The sequence below is a fragment of the Passer montanus genome, unplaced genomic scaffold, assembly GCF_014805655.1.
Source record: "Passer montanus isolate IOZ18808 unplaced genomic scaffold, ASM1480565v1 scaffold18, whole genome shotgun sequence".
Taxonomy (NCBI): Eukaryota; Metazoa; Chordata; class Aves; order Passeriformes; family Passeridae; genus Passer; species Passer montanus.
Genome location: NW_024365381.1, coordinates 7,030,761 through 7,048,433, shown reverse-complemented (window position 1 = coordinate 7,048,433; position 17,673 = coordinate 7,030,761). Strand labels below are relative to the sequence as shown.

The 17,673-nt window shown below is 37.7% G+C and overlaps 1 protein-coding gene across 21 annotated transcripts in view; it reads right to left on the bottom strand.

The window, feature by feature from the left end:
* The window catches only part of GPHN (gephyrin), a 268,213-nt gene that overhangs the window by 101,410 nt on the left and 149,130 nt on the right, over nt 1–17,673 (bottom strand). For 12 of the 21 annotated variants that reach the window (XM_039704734.1, XM_039704736.1, XM_039704738.1 and 9 more), the window contains exon 5: nt 15,671–15,709. The exons of 8 other annotated variants lie outside the window; for them this stretch is intronic. In XM_039704734.1, coding sequence (XP_039560668.1) covers nt 15,671–15,709 — 39 coding nt within the window. Of the gene's footprint in view, nt 1–15,670; nt 15,710–15,927; nt 16,000–17,673 lie in introns of those variants that run through there. One more of the 21 variants, XM_039704746.1, reaches the window with a different exon arrangement.

Genomic DNA, 17,673 nt, shown 5'->3' with positions numbered 1-17,673 from the left:
ATAAAACAAAAATGAAACCAGCTAAAAATTAAGTAGGAATATCTCCTCATTCTTTTTTCTGCCAAGAAAAGTTGCTGCTAAATTCTCAACTGAAACATGCTATAGAGTTTTATTTTGGTTGTGTAAAATAGGGAAAGACAGAGTTGATATGAAGGACTGTTAGCAGCACTGTGAAGATTCCTATAGAAAGTTACAAAAAGTCAGGACCCTATAAATATAAAAAGTGTTAACCAACACCACAGAAATAACAACTGCCTCAAACAGAAAGGAAAAACTGCTTGAAAATAAGCAAAGAATGTTACTGCCTTCTCTTCCTCATCAATCTTGTGCATTTTCCTGTTGAGATTTTCCCAGACATGAGAAGGATGAATCAGTCTGTGCAGAAGACAGAAAAAAAATTTGCAAAGGGAAGCCCATGTAGCAGGCAGGCAGGAAAATAGTAAAATGGTAATGATAATGGCCAGAGGCTGAGGCCTTCCCTTTTGATCATGTCAGCAAAACAGCAGTTCCAAACAGGCTGGTGGCTTTTATTCAAAAGCAGTCCATACACAGTGGGCATTGAGAAGTCTGGAAGCAGAGTCTGAAAATTCTTAGTTTTTATCCTTTACCTAAACAGCGAATCAGATGAAAAATCATGCACAACCTTCTGTCTTTACTTCTTAACACAAATTTTCTCAAATGCACAATCTGTCCAGTCTCCCAACATCTAACTTTACTTAGGACACAACATCTTAAAGACAGGTCACAGCCCTATCCTCTCTTCATTTCCCCCACAGTAGCTGCTGTTCAGTGGATCACATAGCTTCATGCTCTGAAGCAAGATTCTAACTCATTCAGCACAACTAAATTGGTAGCAATGCTCATAAAACTGTGAAATCCATGGTATAACATACAGCCAAACTACAATGCTTTGATGGTACAACTATCAAAACAGAAATATAAAAGAACATCTTAAGTTTAAGGACACCCTGAATAAGCTGAATTTTCTTCACAGTTTGATACAGAAAAAAACCAGGCAAATTATTTTTTGGGAAAGATTCAATTATAAATCACATACTTGCACCTTTGTAAGCTCTTAGTTTACATATAGAAAGCTAAAGTACTAGAGAAAGAAAATGACAGAATTATCCCTACAGCATCGCTTAAAGATGTAAGTGTGCTTACATGAAGCAATAAATAATACAGAAAAAGATATATCCATCAAGAGTACAGATATTCAAATGGCCATATTCTCAGATATGCTTTGACATTTTTAAAGGAATATCAGACTATTAATTAATTAGAAATTAATATCAGTATTAGAAGACATCAGACACTGCTACCATGTAAACCTTAGAGTACTTTGTTAATAAGCAAACTTATAACGTGCTCAGTTATGGGAAGCTGGAACTTTGGTTTATAAAAAAACCAAGCAACTTTAATTTAGTAGCTGACATCACAGTCTCCCGTATTTCAACTATAGCATGCTGGTTTTTGGATTTGCCATCCTCTATGCAGAAACAGAAAAGTTATATGAATACAACTCAGTGACTGTGTTTTACACAGGGAAAATAAGAAATGAGCTTGGGATGATGTAGACAAAAATAAAACTCCTCCATGGAGAGAGGTTACCTTAGGATACCTGCTGAGGCATGAAATCATCAATCACATTAAAAATTCTTAAGACATCCACAGACCTGATGATTTTTATAATATAGAAGATAAAGGCATTGCAATGGTGAAGAGACACTTTTCTGACCATTAAAAGGTTAGTGAAACATGGAATTCTCTGTGTGTGCATACACAGCAAGTCTGTATCTATGCCTTTTCATTTCAGTTAATACCATGCTTCAAAGCTATTCAAAACTGTTTTTAAATATGAAGTGCATTTTGAGATTTATTTTCTGCCCTTGAGCACAGTGACACTTTAAAGATATCATTAGTTAAAATTCTAAGCAGGCTTCAAAGGTAGTACAAGATGCAAGACAGTCCATGAACAACGATTCTGCAGCTCAGGGAGTCCTTCAATGAAATTCAAGTCCATTCTCCAACTTCACAAGAAAAATGACCTTCACAAAATGTCACTGCTAGCAGGCTATGTGATTATTAAAAATATATAGACTAAGCAACAAAATCTGAAAGGGCATGAAGTCCAAGCAGCAGTACAATCCTCAACACAAGTTTCTAAAAATAGTTGTTTCAAAATATATATGTTTATATTTATTACTGCAGATGGACCTCTACAAACAAGGAAATGTTTTCATGTTTGCAGGCTGGACTGGATGAATGCAACCAGAAAAAGCTGCTGCTAAGTAAACCACTGTTACAGTGACATCTGCTCTTGAAATTAGCAACTGTATAGTCCACTTCTGGGATGTCCTCAAATAACATGACTTAACATGTGCCCTGAACAGGAACTGAAATCACCATCACACTGGGAAGCACACTCTAAATTTGCTATACATATATGAATGAAATCAGCAATGCTGCAATCTGTAACAACTCTTTATTTCACCTAACAAGGCACCAAAGAGCAGGTGGCTAGGTTTTCTCATACTTCTTTCAATATTTTTTGTTTGAAGGAAGGGTGGAAGAGAGACATCAAATCTAGATTTTCATCTGTGTCCAGTTCAGGAGTTAACGGTTGGGTACCAACACTTGCCTCCATGGAAACTATTAAGGAATTAGTGACTCAGCACCCTCACATTTTACCAGTACTCTAGCAAGGCTGAATTAAGACTGTTCAACCTTGTTTCATGGGCAATTTTTTTGTTGGTAGTCTCACCATCAGCCAGCTGTTGCACACTGCAGGGGGCCATAGTGTTGGCACAAGATGAATCACAAATCAAGGCTGTTGCCCTCGGCTCTCCTACAACAGCAGTGATGACACTGTTGGGCAGGAAAAAATGACGATGTTTCGTTCAGAGCTGTCACACTGATGCCTTAATCAGGACTGAAGCTTTACATTGATTCTTGAACCTGAGGCTGATGACTCAAATAGGTGGAAAATACTGGAGCAAAACTGCATAAAACACTACGATACCAGAAAGCATCCCCAGTTTCTGATGGATAAGCTGGTAGTGCAAAGAAAACAGGTCCATATAGAAGTGAGTTGGAAGAGAGGGGTTCCACAGAAACAAAAGTTCTTGACAGTAAAAGCCAGAGTACAGGAGAAAGACAAATGTGGAAAGTCCAGCTTGGAGGTTGCAAAGAAAGGCAAGGTTTGTAGTTTAGATAGGACAAGGGAATGTGGGAAGAAGGACTCTAAAGTGCAAAGGCAGAATTGCAGGAAATCCAAGCAGCACGACTCTCAGAAGGGGAGAAATGAGAATAGCATGAGGGCAAGTGAATGAAGTGAGTGGGATGGAAAACAGTGAGGAGGTTGGAACCTGAGGAATTTTACGTTCCCTTCAAACCCAAACCATTCAATGGTTCATGCAAAGAAAGACTGCCCAAGGCAGCCTTGACAGAAAATAGATGAGGGAGAAAGTCAGGAGAAGCAAAATGGGAAGACAAGAGATGACAGAAGTGTCAGGACGTGGGGGAGCCATGGAGAGAGACAATGGGATTGAAATAAAATGCTGTTTTCTACTCCAAAAAGGAGAAGTAGTGACAAACAATTCAATTATTTAGGATTTCCTAAGAACATCGATGAGAGCAATATCTCTTATATTTCATTGCTATATGAATAAATGCAATTGATTTTAAAGCACATTTTTGATTGTTTACAAAGTGCCTTTTTATTGGAGTTAGGGCATTATGTTCCCAAACCAACTGGTATATTTTTAGATATCTTTGACGTAGTTGCGGTTGCTTAACAGATGGCTCACTGCCAATTGGTTTCACAGAGTTCTCTGCTGCTTCATTGCCTTTCTTTGCCTCCACATAAATTGTTAGTTCAGCTTCTAACCTGTGGAAACCCTCCCAGGCAGTTATTGGAGGATATACCTAATGCAGACTGATTTAATTAAAAGACCTAGGACTACTCTTCTGGAAATGTTCAGAAACTCCTTATCTTTGTCTTTCAGGTATTAAGCATAGCAAAGGTTGACCTCAAGTAAGCAATGATCTGAGACATTTCATATAGACTGCAGCTGGTTTTAGGGAATAATATAGTTTTACTTCTTCAACTAAAATGCAAATATGAGACTCAGAAATCATAATAAATTCAATTAAATTAAGATGACAGAGCCTCTGTGGAAAATATTATTTCTGTTGAACAAGTTAAAATCTATGACTCTGCATAGTATATAATAGAGCTATAAATGCAAATTAATGGAGAAATTTGCAGATAATTTATGTTTAACAGATTACAGCATTAGCATCAATGAGATTTAATTACCTATTTGAGCTTTCCACCACAAGCTGAAATTTTGGAAGGGCTTTGCCAAAGAAATACCTATATAACCTCTGCAACAGAGCTCGCAGACCACACAAGAGGAGAGAAAAACTAGAGAGATAGATCAGTCAAATATGCAACAAAAAGGTTGGTCATGTCTGTCAACCAATTGTGTAAGAAATGTGCACTTTAGGAAAAAAAAATTGCATCTCAGCCTGGAGATGAGATGCCTTCTTCAAAGTTATTCAGAATTCCTCTGCTGGAGACAACACGTGCCAGTAATTTTTATTCACAAATCAGCCAATTCAGGTTATTGTCTACTTCCCTACTCTTATTTTGCAGGGAGAAAATAGAGCTTACATGGAGCTAGAGTGATCAGAGCTTCTCACCAAAAAAACCACTAATCTATTTCTTCTCCATGAACAATAAGAAATACAGGTTTCAGCAGCTGGTTTCTTTCAATACATTGGAAAGTTTTTTGGATAAGGATTTTAACTCATCTCAGTTTCACCATTATGCTGTCTTTCCTTGAATTCTTCCTGTTCTTTGCCACCAATAACCTGAACGGTGATATTGTCTCTTTTTTTATGGATAAGGCATGACAGGATTTGCAGTCTTTGATATTTTCCAAAATCAAATGTCTTTGGTTAATTATTGTTATCTTAACAAATGGATGAAACTGATCACATATGCTAGTGCTGCAAAACAACCAAAATCAAGTAGGTTTATAAAAATATAATGCTAAAGTAAGGCTAAAGGGGTTCCTGTGTTTGGGCTCACAGGATGACTGGTGGTGACTAGGCAGACTTGGGGCCAGTGCTGACCCTGATGCATGTGTTTGTTCTTCCTCATGCAGTGACCATCCAGCTTTGCCAATTTTACTTTACTATGAGTTTAAGAAACTCTTACTGAGACTGGTGAGTCCTCGTTGGGAATTTTTGATGTTAAATGCAGCTATGTCTACACATAGACAGAGACTAAGAGCACTCTCAGACTTTTGTAGATTTTGTTTTTACATTAAAGAAAACAAAACACATCTAATCCTATTAGAGTGGCTCATCCTAGTGCCTTTCCCTCTTACCAGTGGTAAGCTTGATACATACTTCTCTGCTAACTGACCCGATTCCATTTTCTTTTACCTTTTCTTCTCCCAAATCAAATCTACAAACAGCCAAAGCTGAATGGATCCCTGATTAACGTAGCCAGCTAAAACTGAACTCTGCAAACTAGCGTATCCGCACACACTAATAACACATTTACACTGACAATAATTCTGCAGCACAAGAATGTTGCTTGCCCTCTCAACACATCTGCAGTGATTCTGCTGCCACACAGAACCTAAACATCACAGAATGACCCTACAAAATTTATCAGTACGAGGAACAAAAATGTCACAGCAGTAACTACTGTTAGATTAAATACAGACTCTGTTTTCTCTACTTCTTCCCATATGCATGATTCCTTCTGCCTGCAAATTGCCTCCTCCGAATTCTCTCTCTCCTTCCACTGGGACCCACCCTACCATTTATTGCAGCCTAATGCCTGTGGCAGGAGACCCAAGTGACAGAAGCTAGTTCAGTGTCTGCCTTCTTTATAAACCAGTATCAGCAAACGAGTCTATCAGAACACTTCCACTGTGTAGATGACCACAAAAAGCAAGTACCAAACAGAGGTACCTCTGACAACACTCAATGACTTATGCATGACAAAGCTGTGAATATATTTAATTCCCAATAGCTGGACACTGTGATAATCACTTTTGTAAACAAATTATTATTATCATCATCATCAAATAAACTGTATATTAGTTAATAAAAATCTTAGCGTTCATTGCAGCTTTCCTTAAAAGTCCTTGTTTTCTTCAACTGAAATCAAACTCATGAAAATATTTACTTAATAACACTCAGTTTCTTTTTTTACTTATAGCTCGCAAAACATTTGGGGGAAGATGCTTCACATTTATACACTACAGAGAAGCTGAAAATTTAAATTAATATACTAGGAAAAACAACTTTGTGGAATTTGTAAATTATTCTTCCACTTCCGCAGATCTAGATCTAAAATTTTAGTTAAACCTGATTGCATATGATTTATATAAACTTCATAGATCAGTAATTTGCTTGCTCATTTGTGTAATTGAACTGTTAATGAAATGGATGTATCTGGGCATGCAACCATGCACATTTTCTAAATATCACTTCTAACATATATTGTGGCAATAATACTTTTTTATTCCTGATCGCTAAACAAAGTTTCAAGATCTTGAATGTGTATAAAGTATCTACACCATAAAAAGTGATCTTAATTTTATGATTCTGTCTATCCCTACACATTGTCATAAACCCACTAGAACAATAATTTTTAGTAGCTGCTAAACAAACAAGACACTAAATGCTTTCCTGCACTGTAAGGAATGCATTTAGGCTGGGCAGAGTTGGACACAGCCCAGCAGATGCAGTACATTACAGCTGTCTAAAGGGGTGAGTTAGGCCAGTGTCAAAAGGCAGAGTATTTGCAATGGTGGGGAGGTCAGGAGGAGCTGGGTAAAACAACAGATGGAAAAAACCCTGCAGTTTGTACAAAGAAGGGCCAGGTGTCTGCCTCCTATTTCAGTCCTCTTTCTGTGTGCAAGCTGCTGTGCTTCCCACTGCAACTCCACTTTGTGCAAGAATAAATCCCTTTCTGTCCAGCAAAAGTAGTATAGGTGAAGGCATCCTGGTAAAGACAATAAAACCATTCTGCTATTACAAAAACACTGTTAAAATGTTATCTGTTAATAATTACTATTATTTTAATTTCCCCCTCAGTTATTTCAAACTGCTTTGTATTAATATAAAATAGGAAATCCAGCCCAACCTTTAAATAATCCTCTAAAATTTGAAGAAAAGGAACAAAACATGAGAAGTCAAAATTTTTTTGACTTTTTTTCTCTGGAAAACAAACTCATGCAGCACAAATGAGAGAAATAATCATGGGTATCTACACTATGCCAATAAGAATCCTACATGACTGAAGTGACAACATAATGAGCTCTAACTAACAGAATAACAGCTAGGGAGCACTGTCTCATAAAAATATACCCTCGACAGTGTTTCTGGTTATGTGTACTATCTTCTAGACTATATATCTATACCAAAGTGGAGTCAGGCTACAGTCAGCTTCATTTCAAAACTAGTGCCAAACTTAGATTCTTCTATATGGGAAGAGTGGGTGTATTTGTGGTTCGGGGAAGTATACTCAGCAATTAACCAGAAGAGAATAAGAACCAGAAGTTTTAACTAGCAATTTCACTTCTATAAATAAATAATTTTGCAATGTTTTAGCTCTAGCACACTGGTTACTGAAATTGAAATTTGAAACTCTTCTCGTCTAATGTTTCCTAACATTTGCTACTGTTTTCTGAGAACAAATATGATATACAAAACACTTGCACTTCTGAAACTTCAGTCAAATTCTTCCACAGGATAAGTAGCTCCTCCAAACACTTTCAGATCTCAAATCTTCAGTGTTGACAATTTAATAAAAACAACCCTTCCCAAAATACACCTTCTGTACTACAAAGGGTGGACTAAGGAGTAATAATTTTTCAGGAATACACCATAGCAACAGAAGAACTACAAAAGAATACTTTCTCTTAAGATTCTCTTACACAGTATCCTTACTCCCCAAGTAAATGATAAAGCATCTCTAATAACAGCTACTTTAAAGAACTTTTTCCATAACCTAGAAATTCATAGAAATTACTCTTTTGTGACATCCAGCGATACAATTCATGTGTTCAGAGTCTGAACAGTCATCACTTTTGGCACATGCAAATGACACTTTCATTAGAACTGAACAAACAAACAGATTTTGAAAGCCAAAGTGACCTACTGTTTATTCTGTCAAATAATTTCCTATATAGGACTATTTTAACTGCTGGCACAAATCACATTTTTTACCCCCAGTATTCTCATATAAACAAGTGAAGCAATTCTGGTTTCTCAAACAGAAGATAAAAATTGTTTTGTTGAGACTGCTGTAGCACAGAGCATGAAAGTGGAAGACAGTAGAATTCCTGATTCATACTGAGTGAGGAATATTAAATATATCGAGTTTACCTTTTCCTCTGGAATTTTATTATTTAATTAATGGCTTACAGTAGTTTATAGTAATAGTTAACAATATATACATATATAAAATCCTAGTGTAGAATACATTATATTACACTGTTCCTAAGATATTTACTATGCACATCTCCAAAACACTGTTTTTTTCAGTTTTAGATGTTAAAACATCTTTCATGCAGTAGGCAAAACCAGTTGAATCATTTACTGACACTACTCAGCTGTGACTGAGCAATGCTCTTACATTATTACAACTTTGCACTGTATAGACAAGTTCTGCCAGTTGAGTTCCCAGCTGCAGAACTCAGTTTTGAAACCCTCAGGGTTCCTATTCCATACATACTTTTTCATTAATATAGATATATTAATGGCATATAAGCACCTCCTCTCACATACTTTTCTGCTGTGCTTGGAACCAGTGGACCATGTCGCGCAGAAAAATCTTGTGGCTTTTTAATAAAATTCCCTGTGTCCAGACTTTTTTGGCACACTGATTTTTACACTAGCAGTATGTGAGTGGATCACCGAGAAAAGGCAGCAGCTTTTAGGAAACAATAAGGCAAAAGAGACTCTTGGATAGGCACAGAGAACAAGTTAGTTCTTGCTCTGTGTACTCAAAATGTACCCAGGACTCCTGCACTGAATGTTAAGCATCTCACTACCACAGCAAATGTGATCACACTAAGTGTACAGCAACTACAAACATCACACCTCTAGGCAGACTTACTTAAGTGAAAAATCAGACAGTATTTCTGTATAAATTATATGGGTGATGCAAGACTGTAATTCAGAAATCAAATGCACCCAAGGTTAGTTGCCCAACTATCTGATAAAACAAATTACATCTTAAATAATAATATTTTTAAAAAGAAAATATAAAAATGAAAATAAACAAAGACATGAAATATTTCTAGGGAAAATATTAGACTGTCTAAACAGTGTAAAAGCTATTGAGAAAATCCCACCATTCTAGCTAGACTGGAAAAATCCATCTTTGTTAACTTAAAGTCAGGATAAAATTCTACTCTCTCTTTCCTGCAAAGAATGATGATGATTTAACAGCAGCTTCTCATTAAGATTCTGCAGGAAATAAGATCTCTAGGAGACAAACACATCTAAAAGAATTTTGTGCCCTTCTCTGTTCTTTTTCCAGGAATGCCCAATGTTGACCAGCAGAAATCAGTAAAACATGGATGAATTGTAAAAGAGTTTGAAAGACACCATAGCTTTAAGCTGTGCTGTGCATGGATTAATTCTGTATACCACTGGACACCTAAGTGTTATTTGATCTCAAAGGAAGAGCTGGTCAGCCTATAGTAGGAAGTGACAATAACCCAACAATTTTTCACTCTTAAAAAAGGAGGTGTAGGCCAAAAATTCAACCAAAATTAAAGGCGCAATGTATAGATTCCATTCAGCTTTGGAATCTGCAAAATTTTGAATGTGATGATTATTAGTTCACTGGAATGAGTCATGTATGTGATTACAACACTACACAAAACAAAGCTTATTTACTACTCAGTCTATCTGCAGAAAGATTACAAGAAGGAAGCCTAATAAAGGTGTACAAATATTTATTGAAAGCAACCAATAAAGGTGAAAAAGATTGATTACTGTTGCTATGACGTCCCAAGAGAGCAGTAAAGGTTGAACCAACCAAAAGCTTAGGTGCTGTCTCAGATAAAATTTCCAAGCAATTACATAAATCTGACTTCATTAAACTCCCAAATGAAGTGAAAGAAGCTCCAGCAAGTCACAGAATAGTCTGAGTTGGGAGGGATCTTTTAAAGACCATTTAAGTCCAATCTCCCCTTTAATAAGCAAGGATATCTTCAACTAGATCAAGCTGTTCACAGCCCCATTGAACCTGACCTTGAACATTTCCAGGGATGGGGCATCCATAGCTCCTCTGTGCAAGCTGTGCTAGTGCCTCACCACCCCCACAGTAAGGAATTTCTTCCTAATATCTAAATCAACCCCCTCTCAGTTTAAAATCATTCCTCCTTCTCCTATCACATCAGGCCCTGCTAAAAAGTCTGGTCCTATCTTTTTTGTAGTCCCCCTTTAAGTCGTGAAAGAATGCAATAGGGCCTCCCTGGAGCCTTCTCTTCTCCAGGCTGAATCTAAAACCTGCCTGGGCAGAACAGCAGCAAAATGTATGGGGGGAACAATTCTGCAACAGACACCGATTCATTACTCTGCACATGCATCTGTAGCAATAAGCCCTAAAGCCAGGAGAGATGCTGTGAGATGTGGGGTGAAGGGATTAATGTGGGCATGATGGCCTGCTGCTAGGGGTGCAAACCCCAGCCTTTATATACAAACAGCTCCCCCATACATTTATGACAGCAGCAAGAGGATATTTGACTACAACATCATCTCCACTTCTCCCCAAAGTATCAATTTTGTATTTGAAATCCTCTTTCAGAGGCAAAGGATGAGAACATGATCCCATTCTGCAGACAAGTCAACAGCCTTGCTCCTCTCTTCTTCATCAGAGCTGGGATGCCTCTGTAAGACCTGTGCCTCTGCCTGCCTTGGACATTACGAGTAAAGAGTTGTACATAGCACTGTACGCTTACATTTTGTAGATCTAGTGCATTTACTATAGGCAATCTAAAAAGAAAGTATAACATTCTGTGTTCCTGAACTACAGTATCTGTGAATCTGTCCTCATGAAAGCTCTTACTGAATGTGATCAGACTTAAAGTGCCAAATTGGTTGCAGTAAGAGAGTAAGCTGACTGTACCTACACCCTCTTGACCTCTAGTGAACAGCTGGGAAGCAAGGGATTGATCTGCTGTCAAATTTTTATACTCTAAATGCAACATTATCTCCTCATTTTCCCAACAAAAGCTACTGGCCAACTAAGTTAAGAGGTAACAGCAGAGAGACACTGGAACTTAGTCTATATCAATTAATTGTAACATCAAAAGCCTTTGCAGTGATGACAAGCATGAAGGAAAAGGCATGTATGTTCTTCAGCACAACATGTATCATTCAAAGCATTCTTGTCTAAAACTAACCAAATAAATGTTTCAATCTGAATCCAGAAGCAACATACGCCCATAATAAAATCTGAATTCGAAGTTGATACGAGTCACTGTCAGACACATTATTTTTAAGAGTGGAGAGTGTCAACTGAAAGAGAAGGCATTGATTAAATGGATCAAGGGAGTGAAACACCTTCAAGAAATCCCAAGGTAGAAAAATAATCGTATATCTCTCTAGCTTTTTCAGTGCAAAAGAACTGTGTTAGAAATTTATTTTCTTCCCAGAAACAAGTGAAGAAATTAGTTGCTTAGAGACTGCAATGTTGCTATCATCAGAAAAAATACCTTTAGAAAATAGAGAAGAACAAAGAAAGTGAACTGTAAAAAAAGAAATGGAAATTAAAAAGTGCATTGAAGTAAAGAGAATATACAACAAACACTCTCTTCTGATACATAATTTGCAAGATTTAGATATTTTAGCTCAGGAAATGACTGTGAGAACTGCAACAGGGTTTTTTATCATAGATAATAAGGAGGGAAAAGAGTCTGAAAAAAGGAATAAAACAGAGAAAATTAGGCTAATAACAGGAAATTTAGTTATTCTGGAAAGGGAAATTGTGAGTTGGAAAGACTTATACTGCTCATGACTGTTTTAGAAGCTAATTTTTGGTAGAAAATCAGCACAGGATAGGCTAAAGAATACCTTCAACCCTCCCACCCCTCTTAGGACAAAAGACTGAAAAAAACCTCCCCAAAACCCCTATTAAAATTAAAAAAAAAAAAGAAGATAAAATAATGTTGTATATCACTATTACAGGGATTTAACAGTGAAAATGTTACTACTTGCTTTGTGTGCAAACTTTTCTTTAACCAAATGTTGACTCATTTATAAGACAAAACCTAAAATTTATTCTTGCAACTTATCACAGATTCTTTTAGAACTGAATATTTGTACCAGGCAGAAAACTGATTTAACTTGATATGTTACAGTGAAGCTGCCTAAGACAGCACTGCATCAGTTCTGTCGTAGTATAACTTTCAGGGAAGCAAATTCCATACATTCAAGAAAAAGCTTAGTGTTTATTTTCCTCCAGCTTCTGCTGCTTTTCTGCATTCAAAATCCATGAAACTTGAATATTATTTGAAAAAAAATCCCACACATTTGAGGTAATATTAATTTTAAAAACCCTATATTAAAAATAACTGAAATTATACACTAACAAATTACTTATATTTCTTGAGATAAGAAGTGAATTCTAGAAGTATCCTGCAGCCCCATAGTGCTGGAGTGAATATTCCTCCTCCCTTCCAGCCCCTGCTATGCTTCTCAAACAACAGCCTAGGGAAGCATCGAAGTAATGCTGGGAGTTAAAGTTGGAGAAAGAGACTTGCCATTGAGACCTGTTCTTGTCACCACACCCTTCAACAACATGAAGCTGGTGGGAAGTGAGAGACTGACAGCCTTAAAACATCTTTAAGAGTTTATGAAGTTGTGAAAAAAATATGCTTGGAAAAGCAAAGGAGGGCTGAAAAGGCTGAGAGAAGACAGGAGAGCCTAGGAGACAGTGAAGGACTAAAATATAGGTGGACATTCACATCTCCAGCTCCTTGGAGCAGAACACAAGTTAACTGGTTTCTAGGCATTAACGTGAAAGCTGGGAGAAGGGTCCTACCAGCCCTTCCTCTGAACATTGCCAACTGTCCTGGAAGCCATCCTCCCCAGCAGCAAGCTGATGTTGGGGGCATGGGAACAAGGTGCTCTCTCACAGTGTCTTTCTCTGATTCCACAGCTGGTCCCACACTGGTGAAAGTTGCTACTGACTCAAGGGATGCTGCCCTGCCTCTATGCTTATGATGCCTTAGGTTTTAGCTTTTATATTTTTCGTATTCTGTGCTGCTTTAGTGTTTAGTTCTGAGCTTCATATTAAGGAATAGTAAGCTCTCTTCTCAGAGTAGGTAGACAAAACTATTCCTTCTCTAGCTGGGGACCAAGGACACATGATCCAAATCTCAGGCCAAAGAACATAAGCAATGGTGGACTGAAGAGAGAAAAACAAGACGGATGTGACTTCATAACCTAAAGCTGTAACTGGACAATTAACTCCAATATGCTAATTGACCAGAACTTATAATAGTGAGAGACCTCATGACCAGTCATCCATTTTGTGACCATTTTGGTTTATCTTGGGTGAGCCCTGGTTGGGCTCTTGTGTTGCGCAAGGTGTATCCATTGAGGCCTTTATTAAATGCCTACTTTAACTCTGTCTAGCCTCTGTTCTAGGTCAGCCTTCACAAGGCATCACTTAGACATAATTTCACATATTTAAGGTACCTTTGAAGATAGCAAAAGCAGTAATAATGTATATGAAGAGATTAAAAGCTGAGGTTAAAAGAACATTACATACAATTTATTTAAATATAGTAAGAATTTACTATGAAATTATGTCAGGATTCATTATGACAGAATATTTTTTCCAGGTCCTAGTTGCTACTTGTTTCAAAACCACAAACCCAACAACACTGGTAATAAGCTAAAAACTGTGGCAGAGCTAGGAAAAGAGGTCAAATGGGTTGAATTAAAAGAAGAGCAGGAAATCCTGCTTCTTATTCTAAGATGTGACAATGATTTATTCCCTTACTATAGACTGTACAGATGTAGTTAAGTCCTTGCTCTTAATCTGTGAAAGAGTGACAAAAGGTTTCTGTAAACTAGCAATTGACCATTCTCCCAGTACAAGAAAGAGTAGGAAGCAGCAATTGGGACACATATTGGTTTGGTAATACTGCACTGATCCAGTACAGTTTATTTAGATTAGCTGCAGCCCTCTGTTTTAAATAAAGAGACTTGTAAAATTTATTTAGCTTCTTTGATCCACTGTGTTTAATTAACACAGCTCTACATTCAAACCTTAATCTTTCTGAGCCTGAGCAACAGATTGTTTTTTCCCTCCTGTTATTACCTACCTTCCATGGATTATGAGATACCTCAGGTAATATTAGGGTTATAGTACTTAATTACTATTGAATTTAATACTTAATACAATACAACTTAGTCATACTTCTATCAAATAAAGTGATGGAAGCAAAGGCTAAATACAATTCAGTATGGCTTGGGTGTTGTTTCTTTTTTCATAAGATGGGAAAGGGTTTTCGAGTAGTTCTATAAAAAAGCTGAATGCTGGTACTGAGATCAGTTTTTGGCTGGTGTGTTAAACTGAATCAGACCATGAAGGAGCCAGACAATAGTTTTTTCCCATTCCTTACAATTCTTCTTAACCTTTTCAGACTGGTGCATATTTAGAAATAAAATCTAGGCAGATGGGTAGGGCAATATGATGGAAATGCCAGGCATAAAAGCAAGTGGACAGGACGGCAAAAGAGCAAGTATCAGTGAGTAAGCAGACTCAGAGAGCAGCAAGGGGACACTGTATTCAAGGATCAGGTGAAAAGGCAGGAGGAGAATGCCAAACCATTCAGCAAGTTGCTAAAGCAGTACCAAACATTCAGCAGGTGTGCCAAGCAGCCGAAGAGCAATTCCACAAAGTCAGCAGATGCACTTAGCAGGAAGGCAATGCCAGGCACGTGGAGCAGGAGACAGGGCAGCAGGAGGCCAGTGCCCATGTACAATCAGATTGAAAGGACAATAAGGAGGCGACACATGCCAATCAACAGATGGACAGGGCAGTAGGCAGTCACTGTCAAGCAATTAGCTGGTCAAGAGGCAATGCCAGACAGGCAAAGGGCCAAGATTTCAGGAGGACAATGCCACACAGCCAGCAGGTGGAGAGAATACAAGACAGCAGTGAATGCCAGGCAGTCCCCAGACAAGGCAGAAAAAGACCAAAGCCCACCAACAATCAGATGCAACTGTTGGCAAGAGCAAAACATAAGCCTGCCAAATGACTGACAGGGCAGTAGGGTGGCAGTGCTTTTTCAACAGCTCAGGATACCATCAGTGAAACAGTCCCAAGAGTCTAGATGCTCACCCTTTGGTAATATCATTTGATCAGAGTGAACCATGAAAATCCACAGGAGAATAGCACACAAATGGAAACAGCAAATGAGTCTGACCCTAGCACTTGGGGAGGCCATGGGACCTTCCTATAAAACAAAAATATGAGAATCCACAAGAAAATCAAACAAATGGGAAAAATGTGTCTAAAAATTGTTTCTGATGATGATTAAAAAAGCAAAAAAATACTAGCAAAGAATTAGTTTGGAAATGATTGGGTGGGATTGAAGATGTTGCTTACCCCTCTCTGGAGCCCACATAATGGGAATGTTGGGAATTTCTGCAGCAGAAAAACAGAAGAGAAAAGGGATTTCTGACTCCCAGTTCAAGGAAAGCATGCCAGTTTAGGACTGGGTAATCTCTTTGGGCAAAAAATAAGAATTCATCTGAATCTTTGCCCATCCCCAGATACATGCCTTTATGGAGGTTTGTGAAAAATTTCAGAAGCCCACATCACTTTCATGACCTCCCACCCTTGTTCCCCAAAACCACACTTACCTCTAGTACCTCTAGTATAAGAGGGGAAAGGGGTTGGTCTTGTGAGCTCATTCCCATATCCACTGCAAAATGGCTTGTGAAGTTGCACAGGAGTACCCATTAGCCACTGCTGGCCATTTGAGAGATAAACGGAAGTCATCATTAACTGTTACTCATTATTAGTGCAGGTTGGTGTTTGAACTTGGCTTGGACACACCCACACTCTAATGAAAAGAATTAGCCTTATGAATCTTGTGGGGTAACCCTCTTCTAAGTATCAAACTTATCAGCACCTATTTATTACCTTGTTATCTTGTCTTTAACTTCAGCATTTTGCTGTTTAACATGGTTGGCTTTTTAACCAAATTAAACTGTTTCAGAAGTCTTAGCTGCTGCTTTATTTCAGACACATGCAATGAACTCTGATATGTAAGAGAATGCTGAGATCTGACAAGATCCCAGCACTAAAAAAGTTTAGTAATTTAACCACCTGTCATTTAAATCATGAGACTTTTTATTCAGTATTCTACTTAGAAAGTAAAAGAATCAACCAAGAATCAAACTTCACTATTTCTGTCTACTCAGAAGTCCACATTGCGTGTGCATTTATCTACCTGCACATTAACTTTTTATTGCCAGCGTTGAAAACCTGCACTTCACTTTGATAAAGCAGTAATATGAAACAAGAAGCCAACTCTTTCCTCTTCAAATGTAGAGGACCTTAGATAAAGGAATCATGAGCTTTGCTATGCCCTTGCCGAATTAGGATTTGGAAAGGTTGCAGAGAGAATCTGTATGAACTTGCCATGCACTCATATGCAACAGAGTTTTTAAAGAATACAGTAGCTAGGCTAAGCTGATGGAACTTATACTGATCTCTGGGTATCAACCACTCATTCTTCTCCTAGCAGAGCAAGGCACAAGAATAACAGAGGTTAATAGAACTTCAAACTTAGAAATTTGGTTCATAGAATAGGAATTTTTTCCATACCCAATCTTTCCCATATTGAACACTAATATTTGGACTTAGAACAAAATGGCAAATAATTTAGGCAGAGAAGACCAAGAGACTTCCATCACATGATTAGCAAAGGCATAAACCAGTCAGGAACTGCAAATCCTGACTGAACTAGAGATATCAGAGTACAAGGTAAGGGCACGCATTGGCAGTTTTATAAAATCCTGTGATTTTGTGGCCAGCAGGAACTACAATTAGCTGCACCACATCAAGAACAAAATTGCTATCACCTTCTCTCTCAAGGGAGATCTTTCAAGCTTAATGAAAATGAACTATGACAAACTGATCTCAGTGTACCATAAGAAAACACTTATTTGTGGAGGAAAATATGGACTTTAAAAATCCAGTGACAGTTTAAATGTCAACAATAAATAACAGTAGGTTATGTACTTTACTATTTACATATTCTGATGAAAGAGTAACTAGGAAAGGAATATATGCATGAAGGGACAAGAAACTAAAATATAGTCTAAATAAAGGTTAAAAAGTAATTATTTTCTTGTCCATAACTGCTAAGACTTTCATGCCTAAGCGTGACAATAGTCATTTTGGTTTTCTATTTTGGTACTTGTACTGAGTCAACATTTTGCTAAAGCTTCACTGCTCCATGTGGTAGCAATTAGCAAAAGCAGGAGAAGAACTAGTTATAATCCTAAGAATAACTCCCGAAGGCAGCTGCTTTCCAAGACTCTTCTAGTTTCTTTCCACTTAGTGGCTGGAAAAGCTCCTACACAGCAGGGAAGAAGTAA